At 35.4% G+C, this 16,234-nt stretch overlaps 2 protein-coding genes across 18 annotated transcripts in view; one reads left to right on the forward strand and one right to left on the reverse strand.

Moving 5' to 3' along the window:
• fam20cl (family with sequence similarity 20 member C, like) overlaps positions 1-16,234 on the reverse strand; it is a 265,004-nt gene that overhangs the window by 94,677 nt on the left and 154,093 nt on the right. The gene's annotated exons all lie outside the window — the stretch shown is intronic.
• dzank1 (double zinc ribbon and ankyrin repeat domains 1) lies at positions 9-15,355 on the forward strand. 17 transcript variants are annotated; one of them, XM_073936418.1, is made up of 22 exons: positions 9-159; positions 258-382; positions 736-890; positions 2,561-2,690; positions 3,495-3,537; positions 3,976-4,079; positions 4,208-4,290; positions 4,671-4,788; positions 4,889-5,002; positions 5,919-6,011; positions 6,105-6,227; positions 7,738-7,824; positions 8,377-8,532; positions 8,971-9,175; positions 9,260-9,363; positions 11,007-11,090; positions 11,169-11,259; positions 11,843-11,928; positions 12,029-12,112; positions 14,593-14,720; positions 14,797-14,871; positions 14,980-15,355. In XM_073936418.1, exons 5-22 carry the CDS (start codon positions 3,498-3,500, stop codon positions 15,149-15,151), a joined length of 1,947 nt encoding a protein of 648 aa, XP_073792519.1. In that variant the 5' UTR covers positions 9-159; positions 258-382; positions 736-890; positions 2,561-2,690; positions 3,495-3,497; the 3' UTR covers positions 15,152-15,355.

Raw genomic sequence — 16,234 nt, forward strand, 5'->3', positions numbered from 1 at the left:
GTGTGTTCAGTCTAACATTACAGCGTCTTGTACACACCGTACACATCGTGTGCTTCGAGTGTCATCGAAAAAAACACTCATTTAATATAAATATACGAAATATTTACAATTCAATTGTAAAGTGATTAGAGATACTTCAATCTACAAAAAATAGTCTGTGTAAGCTCTTATTATCCAGTAGCCTAATGCACTAATAATAGTATAACGTTAAGCATTTTATGTCATTCTAATGATATATTTTATTTTCTATATTGCAGGTTAAAGAGCACAAACATGACTGCAGGATCAGTGGCAGCACCTCAAATAATCCCCATCCGCATTCCTCCTCCAGGTAAAGCCAAGCATGAGATAGACTCCAGCACTCCTGTTGAGATCAAGTCAGGTGAGTCAGTTTAGCTCTAAAGATACAGTTCACCCCAAAATGAAAAAGCTCTCAACCTCCACTTATTCTAAGTTTTATGAATAACTTTCTTCTGTTGAACGCAAAAGAAGATATTTTGAAAAATGTTGGAAAGCATCAGCAATAGACAATCAAAATATGTTCCTTCTATGGGAGTGAATGGCTGCTGGTTTACAACATTCTTCAGAATGTCTTGTTTCATGTTTAACAGAAGAAAGACATTTATAACATTTTAGAACCGTTTGAGTAAGAGGAAATGACATTTTTGGTTGATCTCTTTAGCACAAGCCTGCGTCTTGTTGATTTTCATGTGTTTTATAATGTATATTTCCCAGAATCCCCTGATGTGAGGGTCCTGTACACGCTGGACGGCAGTAAGCCGGAGCTGACAAAGAGGCCAGGTTTTGCTGACAGCACTCTAAAGTACACTGAACCTGTTCGGTTACCTGTGGGGAAAGTGTATGTGAAAGCCATGGCCGTCTCTATGTAGGTACATTTTATGCTTTGTTTTTTATAATAATGTGTGTGTTGTTTTTAACTACAGGCACTGCTACAAGTGTTGATTTTTATTAAAACTTTGAGATTTTGTTTTGTGCTTTCCCACATCATGAAAGAATTTATATAGCAGTTTATTGTAAATACTATAGTGTTTTTGATTGTAATATAGTATTTACAACACTTTGTTAATGAATGCTACAGCATAGTGAAGTATTAACTATAGTAAACTGTAAATCTGTAATAAATACTGTATTAACTTTTGGTTTTACAACAGCAAACTGTGGAGTATTGTAGTATAATAAACCATTTAGTTGTAGAAAACCTTTATATTTAAGAAACTAGTTTGTTACTACATGTGTTGTAATACCTAAACAATTAATTGAGTTAGCGCAACAGATTAATTTAAACGTACAATAGTATGGTTTGAAAACCTTATTACTTATAATATATAATATTTGAGATCAAATTATATCACTAAAGTACTTACTATAAAAACTGCTAAAGTATTTTTTCATATTTGGTAAATTTCAATAAAACTATTCCTTTATTGTTTACTTGTTTAAAAATGTTCAAGGTCTTTTTGTGTTGAAATTTAGTGCTGTTTCTAAAACTACAGTGATGATGACAAAAGCCAAAGGGAGAAAAGTTTTTTTTCTTTACTTTATTACTTAGGAGTACTCCATTGATACTTTTTGCTTTCTCTTGCAAAACTTGTGTGTTGTAAAACTATCACCTTCTCTCCTGAAATGTGAGCATTTGTGTTGTCAAAACAGTTGATTTTGTTGTGAAATATTAGCATTCTGTTACAAAACTGTGGCAAAAATAATGCTTTGCCACACACAAAAAATGTCTTTTTGTTGTAAAACTATGGATTTCCCCTAAGAAAAATTAATCAAATCATTTCCAAGCAAGCATTTTGTTTTTTGGTTTAAAAAAAATACATTTGCTGTTTGTTCATATTACTTTTTTAAAACTGGCTAAAACTGTTTTTTTATGTGTTAAAAAAACTTTATGTTCAATCCATTTGTAAAAACTAGTATGTTAAATGGTGGCATGGTGGCTCAGTGGTTAGCACTGTCACCTCACAGTCATACATACAGAGTGTTTATGGGGGTTTCCTAGTACTGGGTTGCGGCTAGAAGGGCATCCGCTGCATAAAACATATGATGGAATAGTTGGCGGTTCATTACGATGTCACAACCCCTGATAAATAAGGGACTAAGCCGAAGGATGATGAATGAATGAATACTACGTTAAATTAATTAATTCATTTTGTCCCAACACATAACGATTCTGCTGAATTTTTTTATAGTGTGTGACTAGTCTATTTTTGTACTATTGTTAGACGTCTATTGGATATACACTGACAGTCCAAATTTGCCTTGTTTTAGCCAAGATGTCTATGTTTGGACATCTTTTTAAATGTAAAATTGCTTTTTTCTTCTCTTGCAAAAAAATGTGTTGCCTTACAAAAATATTGTGATCTTTCTAAGAAATAAAATTCCCAATGACGCATCTATACTATATATCCATAATTAGGTGATAAAATATACTAGTGCGAATGTGAAAAGAGTTTTTTTTTTAATCTTTAAAAGTCAAAATTGCCCAGTTTAATTGCACCTCACATTGAGCCAATAAAGACTTGTTTGTAATGTGATGCAGTGATGGCCGCCAGAGTGCTGTGGTCACCAAGGTTTTCGTAGTGGAGCCGTCTGCTTCAGATGAACGGGAGCTAAATGCACATGATGAGGATGACTCTGTGAAGAACGACACAGCGATCGATGGCAAGGATGTCAGTTTTTTTTTTTTTATACTTTATTTTTATTTCTTTTAAGGAGAGAAAAAATAAATAAATAAAACAAGGGGGAAAAAAGTACAAAAAGTAGATAAAAAAATAAAATTAAGTTAATAATACAATAAAACACCAGAACTTTAATGAACGGTTAAGGATGTCAGTTTTAAATCTATTCTTTACTTATTTTACAAATTAGCTGCCTGAGAGCTTCATACGCCTTCGAAACATGTTTTAGATGAAATCCGAGAGCTCTCTCATCCTTCATATACAGAAATAATCGTGAGAGTTCATAAATGTCAAAACATGTTATGTGACATCAACTGTAAGATCCAATAACACTTTTGTGCAGCAAAAAAAACTAAATATGATTTTGTTCACCTACTTATATCTAGTGTCAGATCAGGGTGTGCTTTTACTAAGGGAAGTATGAGGTATTGTGTTTAGGGTCATCAGTGCCACACTTAAGTGTCAAATTGTCTGTAGTAAATGCACCCTAATCTGACACTGAAGAGATTGATGAACAAAGTGCTTTTTACATTCTTTTTGGTGCACATAAGGATTCTTTGAGCTTCGTATCATTACAATTGAACCATTGAAGTCACCTGGAATCTTTTGACAATGTTTTTGGTTCATTTTTTGGAAGCCCAGGACTAGACTGTATATGAAAGATGAGAGAGCTCCTAGATTTGTGTTCTGAGGATAAACAAATAAAATAATTATCATTTTTGGGTGAACTAATTCTTTAATAATATTGCCTGTATTAAACAGTATATGTATTAAATATTACCTTCTGTTCAACAGGTGATGGAAAATGGGACTGGTGTCTCCTCTGTCAAATATTTAGGTAAATCATTTAGTTCCTGTTAAATGAAACACATGCAAAAAAAAATATATATATATATATATATATATATATATATATATCTATAAAAATATATATATATATATATATATATATATATATATATATATATATATATATATATGTGTGTGTGTGTGTGTGTGTGTGTGTGTGTAAGATTTGCATAAACATTTGTAAAGTAATACATTTTAAATCATTTGTGATTGTGATTGTAATGCAAAATTGTGATTTCAAAAATAGGTTTTATTTTCTTTCTACAAATTCTTTATGCAGATTTTTGGTGGAAATGTGACCTGAACATTTGCTTAACGTTTTAAGAGTCATTTATAATCCATTATCTTTAAATAAACTTTAATTTTAGAGTTAATTCTCAGTTTCATGTTCTTTGCCTCTTTTTTATTTTTTTTGTGTTCACATCAGATATTTCCAGTAATGAAGCTCACAGAGCTCTGAAAGGCCCTCGATTCCTCTCGCAGCGCCTTGGCCCTGGCTCATCTGCTCGCTTGACAGCACAAAACTCACAAGTAAAGGTTTACAACATCCACGAAACACTTACAAACAACATTTACTACAAGGTCATCATGACAAACCAAAAACAGAGCACCTCTAATTTAACTTCTGCTCTGATCTTTCTCAATCTCATCAGAACCAGAGTGCTGATGTTGTGGAAAGCCCCTTAAAAAACCTGACCAACACTCAGATGTCACGCATCCAAAGAGAGACAGATTTCCTGAGGTTAGCAAGAGATGAGAGAAATGGCGATGTTATGTTAGAAAGTATTGTTTACTTCTTTGTAACATTCCATAGTTAGAAAAATAAATATTAAGAGAGTAAATGGGTGACGAAATGGGTCATGTACACTATAGTTAATACTACAGCATGTTGTAGCATTTATTAACAATGAAGAGTTGTAATTACTATAATAAAGTATAATACATTTTACTGTAATAGTTTCGAAAACACTAGTTTTTTAACATGGTTCTTTCCATTTTTGAGTTGACAACACGTTCTTCTCATAGCAGTTGCTTGTCATCACACTCTAATTAACAAGTAGAGATTTTTCAATAATAATATTCCAATAATAATAATAATTTGAGATGTCTATCATTCTAAAGATGTCCTAAGTGCCTTAGCCATCGACCTTCAGACCCTTTTGCCCGATTCTGTCTGCATTGTGGAGCGCCAGTCCCTCCAATACCTGGTCAAAGACTGCCCCCTACTGAAGGAGGACAGGTACATGTTAATTCTATTACGTTCAGATAACAACTTATAATAATAATACTTGACACCTAAAATATTTGCGTGTACTGTGCTCTTTTTTTTTTTTTTACAGATGGGTTTATGTATGCATTGTAAAACTATGGTACCTCTCAATACGGCCATATGTGTGGTGTGTGAGTCTCCATTAGATCAACTACTGCAGCCGCAGGCTACTCTGAGACTACAGGTACAGGGTTTTCTGGATTGGATCATTCCTATGAGTTGTCGACCAATCACAGTAGACCAAACGTGTTAACAATACCTGAGTAGAGTTTTTAGAATTCAGATCTGATAACTGATCTGATCTAAAAACTTCTTGACTCATTCAAAAATACCAAAAAAATAAATAAATCAGAAAACAAACCATATGCCTTCAGTGATTCAATCGGAAAAGGGTTAGTTCACCCCAAAATTTTAGCTATGTTGTTAATTACTTAGCCTTATGTCTTTCCAACATCCTAAGACTTTTGCTTAGAATACAAATTGAAAGAAAGCAAAGGTATGGCCAAGTATAACACATTAATGTGCCCCCTATACTGACACTGAGGACAATAAACTGTGTGCACAAAACCTTTTGTTTTATATGCACACAAAAGTATTCTTGTAGCTTGATAATATTCCGATTAAATCACTAAAGGCATATGGCCTGTTTTTGCCTGTTTTTTTTTTTTTTTTCTGGATTTTAAATGAGTCTGGAACCTTACTGTTTATAGAGGATGAGGGAGTTCTTGGATTTCACATATGATATCCTCATTTGTTTTCTGAAGATGAATGAATTTTTGCGTGAAGTAACACTTCAAGTTTTGAGTCATCTTGCTAAATGTTTACTTTCATCCAAGGAAAAAAAATGTCTCTTATATACACTGCAGCATTCGCTTTTTGTTGGTGTTTTTAACAGCACATTTTGTTAAAACCTATGTGCAGATAGTAAGACTGGAATTTCTAATAGTTTCATTTCAGGCAGTTTACAATATGTAGATTTTTGATCCTGAAAACTTTGCAAGCCATTTACTTTCACAAAACTGCCATATTACACATGAAAATTAATATCTGAAACAGCAGAATGGGGCACAATTAAATTTATTATATCCCTGTTATTCTAGGATAAGTTCATCTGTCACTCGTGCGGGACAGGTAACCCAGCTCACATCACACACTGTGTCACTTGTGAATCCCAGCTGCTTCAACAAGCCAGAGTAAGAGCCCCGCCTACCAGAAATTAGCCAATCAGAAGCCTCCCAAGTTCATAGAATTGTGATTTGTCAATAATGTTTTATCATTCCACACAGCCTGTTTTGAGTGGACAGAGAGCTGCACCTGTACCCAGTTCACAAGGAAAAATGGTCTCCTGCTCAAAGTGCAATAGAGTCAACCACTCTGATGCCCGATTCTGTGATTGGTGTGGAGCGAAGGTGATTGACACATATTGTGTTGTATTTTTGCATACTTGTGGTTGTCTGCAGAATATATTTAGGTGGATATCTTAGTTTATTCAGCTAAATCTAAACAAATTCTTAGTACACTTGACACTGGTATGCAATGCTTAAATTTGGTTTAAAAAGACGGTTTTGTAATCAGTAATAAATCTCCAGCATGTGCTTTCAGATGGAGCAGAATTTCACAGAATTAAACAAAATGGCATTCATTAGCAAAAATAATTTAATTACATGATAATGAAAACAAAAGATAATCATTCTTTATAATGACAGATGTTTGCGTAGCTTCTCAGTGAACGACGGTTCTTTGTTGCTGCTATATCTGAAAGCATGTGAAATTACTACATTTAATAAGGTGTTTTTACTTTAAATCACTTCATAACTTCAGTTCAGTGTTTAAAAAAAAATCCTTCTGTGATTATTCTGTGGTCGAGTGACCATTAGGTGAAGTTTAATTTATTAAACTAATTTCGAGAGGAGTACGTACTCATGATTAAACCAGCTGGCCCATATTAGCTAACCACGATCCTTCAATCAAGGATCCCTAGTTCCTATATATATCTCCTCCTTTTCCACTTACAACTATCTTTGTCTTGAAGAATCCCCCCTCCTCCCCCTTCTTCCACCTTTATCCAAAATAGGTAGCTCGGCGGCCCAGCAACCAGCAGCAATACCAATAGCTCCGGCTCCCTACTGAGCTTCTGGTATCTCTGCGTGGCGCTAGCACGCAGTTCTCTCCCAAAAAAAAAAAAGATTATTTTTTTGCTCTGCATTATAGACTTAAACCTAAGTCTCTTTTACTAGTTGTCTCGCTCTCAGGAAGTTCACCTTGGCTAGCTGCGGGGGAGTTTTGAGATAGCCCTGAGCTCAATCTCCCTTCGCCCCACAAAGAGAGGGAGCCCTGGACTCGAGGAATGCCTTGAGCTCAGGGCTCTCTCCTGGGACAGCATGCCAAATGAGCTTTCGTAAGTCATGAGCTAAGTGTGAACTCTTGAATCACTTTGAGTCAATGAAAGCAGTCCAATCTAATGTTTATATCTGTTTAATCTGTTTTGCCAGAGATGACTTTTTCCAGCCCAAATGCTGTCCAAATCCCTCCTAAATGCAAAAAAGCCCAAAATATTAGATAAATTTATTTAATTATTTAAATTTTATTAATTTATTTAGATACTTTAACTGTCATAAATTTTAACTATACAGCAACCAACACCAGCAGCCACAGAACCACAACGTTAACCGCATCTCATCGAAACACTGCCCCCTCTCACCCACACACTGCACTTTATGTTGTGTAGATAACACTACCTATTATGTTTTACTTTCGAAATGGGGTATAAAATCGTCTTGTTTGGCGTTTTAAATTCTTTTAAACATAATTAGATGCCACTTGTCAATCAGACAATGCTTGTATGTTTGTTCTTGCTGTCAGTTGTGGAAAAAAAAAAATCTTTAACATTGTGATAAAACACTGTGAGTTTACCTACAGTCGCTGCGTAATGTGCGTGCACGCGAAAGGGAGTCACATTTATCCAAGGAGTCAGATTTTGATACAATTTTCTTTCACCACTTGCGAGTGGGCCAACGCGAGTTGTGCTATTCACTGGTCACTACTCACTGAATGGAGTAGGAGCACACAGTTATGTTTTGTTAAATAAGTTGCATATAAAATTTGCTACCCAAATTTTGTTAACTCACCTATGCCATTTTTTTACCTGCACAATCAAATTCAAAACCGCCCAATCTGGCAACACTGATTTCCTGGGTTTCTTCTTCATGGCATATTTGGAGTTTCTAAACGAGAGCACCCTCTAGCCTTCGGAGGAGAGTGCTAATCACACAATTGTGCTTACCTGACAAGATGTGCATGACATTCCAAAACACGATACTGGTTTCATTACAATTTATTGTGGAGCTCTAATTCAAAGCAACAATTCACTTATTAAACAAAGCTTCACTGAGTTCACATTACGAACATAGTTTTTTAATAATTAAAGCCCTACTGATATCAACACAAATGTTCAGTCAGATTTTCAGCAAACTATAAACAAAAATAAATCCTCATACATATAAAAGAGTTTGTGTTATGCAAGGTAAATGCTGTGTGGTTTTGTGTTTATACATGCAGCCCGGCCACAAAGCCAGCAGTGTTAAATGTTCTCAGTGTGGAGCCAGCAGTCACCCATATGCTAATCACTGTGGGGGCTGCGGCGTCTTTCTGGATGGGCCACCCAGGATGCCCTTACAAGTAAACCAGAGACAGGATGCAGAGGAAATGCAACAGGTACAGCACAAAGCCTGTTTCAGTTGTCACAAGTCACATACTTGCAAATGCACTCTTCGCCATTTTGTAGTGTAAATAAACGAAGTAATGGTGAAGGGGGAAGAGCTTCGGTATCGTGGTTGGATTATTTCTATTTATTTGGGGTTGTGCTTGTAAAATTCTCCTATGTAGGTAATTATATTGCCTTCAAATGGTGAATGCGTCAAACTTATGATAGGTACTATTTGGTGGTTTGGTTTTTTATTTCCCTAGTTTGTCATCTGTGCCTGGAAAATGCTTTGAAATTCAGTTCATTAAAATTTTTGTTTAGTTTTCTATTTGGGATGACACTAAACTCTATGCTACACAGTTGAGTGTATATGTGCATAATGTATAGAGTGTAATTTGGGACACAATCACAGTGTTATTTCACTCCCTCTCACTCCATCTTTCATACAGACGGCTTCTGCAGCTGAATTAGCAACTGCTCCTCCATCTGTAGGTTTGCGCATGTGTGCAGATGCACAGACCCAGACGGTTGGTCTCTTTTTCCCGTCCAACACTGAGCTGAAAAAGCGGAGCCAGCAGAGGGAGGCGGAGCTTAGCAGACAGGAGCAGATGAGGGACAGGAAGCCCCTCCTCACCGCCATTAGTCCTGGCAGAGGTAGATTACTGGACAATCGCTGCACTGTTTTTCACTAAATCAGTGACATTGAATTGTGTATTTCCTGTTTGTATGTTTATTTAGGGTTCTGGAGGAAACAGTTGGATCACATTTGCGCACATCTGCGCAGTTACACTCAGAATAATACTGAGTTCAGAGCTCTGATTGGAGAACCTCGGCTGGGCAGAGTAAGAATTTTCCAGTCCACAAAAATGTATATTAATACTACTAATAAATAAAATTCTATAATAATAATAATAATAACAGAACAGCACAAGTAAAATGTTAAATAAATTAATTGCAGAAGAATATATAGGGGTGACGGAGTGGGGCAGTAGATAGTGCTGTCGCCTCACTGCTAGAAGGTTGCTGGTTTGAGCCTCGGCTGGGTCAGTTGGTGTTTCTGTGTAGAGTTTGCATGTTCTCCCTGCATTCGCGTGGGTTTCCTTTGGGTGCTCTGGTTTCCCCCACAGTCCAAAGACATGTGGTACAGGTGAATTGGTTAGGCTAAATTTTCCATAATGTATGAGTGTGAATGAGAGTGTATGGATGTTTCCCAGAGATGGGTTGCAGCTGGAAGGGCATCCGCTACGTAAAACATGTGCTGGATAAGTTAGCGGTTCATTCCGCTGTGATGACCCTGGATTAATAAAGGGAATAAGCCGAAAGAAAATAAATGAATGAAGAATATATATATATATATATATATATATATATATATATATATATATATATATATATATATATATATATATATATAGTGTAGTGCTTGTACTAATATTATTATTATTATAAAATTTTATCTATTAGTAGTATTATTATACTTTCTATTTTATTATTAGAAGGATTTCCTTTGTATACATAACTTTTTCCTGTGTTGTTATTATTAATATTATGATCATTATTATTATTAATATAATGTTGTTTGCTATTTTTGTTATTATTTTATTGACTTTTTTGTTTATTATTATTATTATTATTAATAATGGATATATATATATATATATATATATATATATATATATATATATATATATATATATATATATATATATATATATATATATATGTTGTTGTTTTTTTTTTTCTGGACAAAGTCTTATTTGTTTCATTTCGGCTTGAATGAAAGCAGGTTTATATATTTTTTTAATTTTCAGGACAAAATTATTAGCCCATTTAAGCTAATGTTGTTTTTTTTTTTGATAGTCTACTGAACCATCAATAACTTGCCTAATTACCCCAACCTGCCTAGTTAACCTTGTCAACCTAGTTAAGTCTTTAAATGTCACTTCAAGCTGAATAGAAGTGTCTTTAAAAATACCTAGTAAAATATTATTTACTGTCATCATGGCAAAAATAAATAAATCAGTTATTAGAAATGTGTTGAAAAAATCTTCTCTCCGTAAAACAAATTAGGGTGAAAAAAAACAATCATTTAGGGGGGGGCTAATAATTCTGACTTTAACTATATATAAATATATATGTGTGTGTGTGTATTTGTGTGTGTGTGTGTGTGTGTGTGTGTGTGTGTGTGTGTGTGTGTGTGTGTGTGTGTGTGTGTGTGTGTGTGTGTGTATATATATTAATGTTACATTTAATGTACATATAACATACATTTTTTATTCTGTATTTTTATTAGTGTTTTTATTATTAGTGGGTATTTTAATAAATGTATTATTTATTTTATTTTATATATATATATATATATATATATATATATATAGAGAGAGAGAGAGAGAGAGAGAGAGAGAGAGAGAGAGAGAGAGAGAGAGATTAGCTATGATATTATTCTGAATCTCTCTGAATCTCTGTGTTTCCATCTGCTTTGTAGATGATCTCTGCAGTTATTCAGGAGGACAGTTATGAGGTCAGTCTACGCATCAACTTCATCTCAGCTCCACCGGAGGAATCGAGGGTCAGAAACACTCCCAAGAGCCTTTATACTGAATCTGAACAGAAAACAGTATGTTTATAAACATGTTGTTTTTTTCAGTCATCTTCTGCAGGACAGCGGAGCAGATCTGTGACTTCAGAAAGTCAGAATCTCAGTTCTGTGACTGAAGGCAGAAACTCAGCCAGTCCAGGTATTAAAGCATGTTCGCTTTTCTCTTGCTAATTGATGTCTAAATGTTTTAACAGCAAATTTTCCAGTTTTGTTTTATTACTCTTTTTATGTTAGTAATTGATAAGAAGCAGATATTATGCACCAAAGCAGTTTTACAAAGTGCATTTTTATTAATGTTTATTTTAAAAATGTGTATGGATTCCTTGGGACTGTTTATTTGTTATAGTACTTGGTTAATATGAATTTTAACAACAGCAATTATTTTGTGTTTATCAGAAATTATGACTTATAACACTTTACTAATTAGTGCTATAATGTGTATATACATTTATAATATTATAATGATTAATTAAATATCCATAATACACATGAATTAAAAATGCATCCCAACCAAACTCATTTTAATTATTGCCATTATATTGATCAGTATTACAAATAATTAAAAACAACAGTAATTGTTATCAAGTTATGCACATTTAATGATTTAATTTACAATAGTAAATAGCCATATAATATGTATTATTTGTTTATTAATTATTGATTTAATAAATAGTAAGGGATTTTCATAACTCTTTTTTCTGTGTCATTTGTTGAATGCACAGAGAATAACATTAATACAACAGGATCTGAAGTGAAAAAAAAGAAGAAGAAAAAGATCGGGACATCAGACGTGACTGAAAATCAGCCAGTAGGTATCCCACACAGGCACACACACTTACACTGACAAAATAACTCTTTTTATTTATGACAAAAGACAAACATTTTACAAGGAGGTTTTGTTTTTTCAGGAGTCTAAAGACAGTCTTCTTCTGAAAGAGGTTGGGCCTGAGGGACGGGGTCGAATTCCAGCGGTGCAGCAGCTTTTGGATGAGGTGAGGCATCTAAGTCCTAAACATTACATTTAAGTATTAGTATAATTCAATTATACATGACAATTTCATGTCATACATGGAAACAAATGTGTAAGAAATGCGCTCTAGAAAGTTTTATGCTTGTTCTGGGCTATTTCTCTACAGAATGTATGATTCCACTAGGGATGCAACAATACTGATTTTGGTTTTAGGGTCACAGTTTTGGTACAATTCAGTGTATGATATGCTCAGTCATAGTAATAAAAAAAAAAAAATAAACTCTACAAACAAAATACAATAAGGGACTTAGGAATGCACCGATACTAGTTTTTTGGATCCGATGGGATCTCAATACCAAAATTTTAGTATCAACCGATACAGATCTGATCCCGATACTGTGCTGTTTTTTAGCATTTTTTATTACCATAATACAGTTTCTATAGTTCTGGTGATAAACTCAAATAATAAACCTTCTTTAGTAAAAAATACTGTCTATTGTAAGTCCGCTGTGCATAATAGATAGCACAATCTAAATAAACATTATGCTTGCTATAAACTATGGGCTACATTATTTGAGCATTCATTATGACATTGATATGATCTGTTGTGGTCTAGCTTATGTTTCCTTCTTAATATTAAGAATTTTTTTTAAAATCTGTAATAGGCTACCATATTGACTCTAATCGTTGGTAAAATAACTCGCCTTTTAGCAAAGCCTGATGTTAGGACTGCGTTGTTGTGTTTCTGTGTGTTGATTTGATTTTTAGATAGAGGGCGTGCCTTCAGCGCACCTGATGCTGGTCGGCGCCCTTATTTAAACCCCAGCAGAGAGTTTGGCGGGGCCGCTGTCCATTCACTTTGCAGTTGGCCAGCGGCCGCGCTCCTATTTGGGCATTATGCTTTGTTTCACATTTATACACTATCACTGACAACATTTACCGCATCCATACATTTCACACTGATTGAACATACTGATACTGATATTTTTGATTATATAATTTAAATTGAGTTAAATAAATCTTCTTTTTGATTATACTTCTCCTTGTCGTCTCCCTTATTATGTTACATCCCTGAGCCAGGTGTAACACTGATATTTACCCTGCAGGCTTAAAGCAGACTAAACTAAACCATCTGAGGCCAGTTTTACTTTATAAATGTTCCCTTGCCTAAACTTGACACGAGATAGACGGAGAAACTGAACGCATGTCTGAAAAATTCTATTCTAATTTCTCTTAATCTTTTTGAAACAAATTTTGTTTGGTATAATTTGCTGGTTATTTTAATGTATTTTTGTGGGTCAGTTATCCACAAAATAAACGAGAATATTTGAAGTTCAAAACAAGGTCCGTTTATATGCTCTAGCACACAATCTGACAAACTGGTGTGTTAAATAAAATGTTAACATATATAACATTATAGTGAAATATTCACAGTTTCAGAGTAGTCTATATTAGGCTAAATCATTTTCTGTTAATGACAATTCATATGGGACGGGCTGTCAGTTTCACTAATTTAATTAACTACTTCTACCACAATAACCCAGGCTTTACAAGCTACTCGCAGCACTTAAAGTATTCCCCCTTAAGAATAAAGGATGAGAGAACATAAACTTATTGTAAGAATAATCTTATGGAGTGGTATATGTCGTGTCTGCGCAGCCGGTGCCTGAATAAAGCGTTTGATGCATCACTGAGACAGCGCGCAGCCCTCCAGTGTACGAACACTTCTAAAACAGCAGCACAAAGGGGAGAAATCAGTGTGTTGAGGATCTGTCCAATGTATTATTGAGCCTTTTCTGATTTAAATGTTTCAGGTAGGCCTACTTTGTGTGTGAAGAGCAGGTAATAACCCTCTCTACTCCAGTATTGTGAATGCGATCTAACAGACACAGCACAACATGATTTAGAAATAGCAATGATCGTCATGCTGCAGATCAAAATTAGGCCTTTTAATGCACAACTAAATGCATTTCTCCACTGATTACTTAGAATAACAGGAACAACTAGTCTTGGTGTTTTTCATGTTGTGATGAATGCAACAAGCAGTTTGAGATGTGAATGAATGAAGAATGACTGACAGGCGCAGCGGCGGGAAGCGGTGAACTGGACATGAATTTAACCACTTGAATATTCATCTGTGCTTCACATTAAACTATAGAATGGCTTCAGAACTTTTGGGATATAGTAGCCTACATGACAAATTTCTAGTGCCTTATAATAGGCTACCTTCGTGGCTTTTGTTGGCTTATAAAATACACAGAAGATAGCGCCGATACCCGATCCAGCAAAAACATGCGGTATCCATCAAAGTATCGAGATGGGTGCATCCCTAAAGTGACCATATTAAGTCACTTGCTGCATTTCAAAATACATCCAGCGTTTTAAACAAAGTAGAGTCAAATCTTACTCTATGAAAGTATTGTTTGATTTTCACTTAAAAAAAACCCTGATCTGTTTGGCGTAGTAAAACAAAAAGCAAGTCTGTTATAATGTCTCCCGCAGGGTGCTGATCCAGCATGTTTGGGAAAAGATGGACGTCCCGCTCTGGTTGCTGCAGTGCTAAACGGGCATCATGATGTTATTCCAGTGCTGGTGCAGAGAGAAGCAGATGTCAACCAGGCGTCTGGGCCGTGAGTTGACAACAAGTTTGATCCTTTAGGTTTTATCCGCTAAATACATTTATTTCATCATTTGTGGTGGTTGCAGGTTGAAAAATACAGCTCTGCATGAAGCTGCAGCTCTGGGAGATGAGGGTCTGAAGAGTGTTGAGATACTCCTAGGGTGAGTTTAACAAAGTCCGTATTTGTTCTTTACTTACTGATAGTTCAGTAATTTTAATAAATAAATTCTACGGCCTAAAGGCTTTGTTTTTTAAACCATCTTGCACAGGTGTAACGCAAGTATCAGAAAGCAAAACGATCGAGGCCAGACACCGTATGATATTGCCGTGGCTGCAGGCAGCAGCTCTGTGCTCTCTCTGATGGCAGCTCACCTGGGACAGGGTCTGTTACTGCGCCACACCAAAGCCAGGAGCCTGTCTGGACTGGACACCTTCTCATGAGACAATCCACATTTCATCTTATCGGTACCACTGTTCAACACTTCTTTAGCCCCGCTTTTAAAATTTACATCTAACTGAAACAAGTCAGGATACAGATCTCACCAAAAAACTTGACATATTCAAGGGAAATAATTGCTGAATACAACTGCCGTTCATCAAATGTGTAATTATAATATTTTAATAAATTAAGAGTGTGATTCCTGATTCTGTGATTTGTATTTAGTGGTACTTATTTAAATGTGAAGTGTTGTTGCAGTATAGCAGAAAACTTTTCAGACTTTAAGTCATGTCAATGTGCATGACCCCATAAAAAAAATAAAAATTAGCACCAAATTATAACATATTTTCACCACAGAATTAAAACAAAACTGCAGAAATAGAACAGTAGCACTGTATTTTGCTATTTTAAAAATTTACGACTGTGAGAAATAAACTCAGAACGACAAAACAGCTATAAACACAATTGTAAGAAATTATGATACACTTCTAAGGAAAACAGATCCCGGGGCCGGGTCGCGAGGGCAGTAGTCTTAGGAGGAAACCCCTGATCTCCCTATCCCCAGACTCTTCCTCCAGCTCCCGAGGGGGATCCCGAGGGGTTTCCAGGCCAGCCGAGAGACATAGTCCCTCCAGCCTGACAGATCTTCTCAGCCTATCTATAAGAGTGCGCCCTGCCACCCTGCGAAAGAAGCCCATTCCGGCTGCTTGTATCTGATATTTTGTCCTTTCAGTCGTGACCTAAAGCTCATGACCATAGGTGAGAGTGTTGTGAAAAAAAAGATTCTAGTCTGCAAAATATTCTAAGCCTCTAAGTCATTTTTTTCTGAAAATGACACAGCCTGAGATCTCCGAAGCCTTTAGGAAAAGCAGTTTACTGTTACAGCATTAGTAACAACAGACAGGTCGTTCGAGTTTCTGCCGAACATGGGCTTGCACACAATTTAAATACATTTCTGTATCTTTTCACTCCACCCAAATTTACACATTACACACCTCCATCAGCTTCTCCGCTAATAGGATCTTAAATCTCTCAGGTGCCCGCCACCAATAAAGTCTCAGGGTCTTTCAGGGGTCTTACCCATG

The sequence above is a fragment of the Danio rerio genome, chromosome 22 (assembly GCF_049306965.1).
Source record: "Danio rerio strain Tuebingen ecotype United States chromosome 22, GRCz12tu, whole genome shotgun sequence".
In the NCBI taxonomy this organism is placed as follows: domain Eukaryota; kingdom Metazoa; phylum Chordata; class Actinopteri; order Cypriniformes; family Danionidae; genus Danio; species Danio rerio.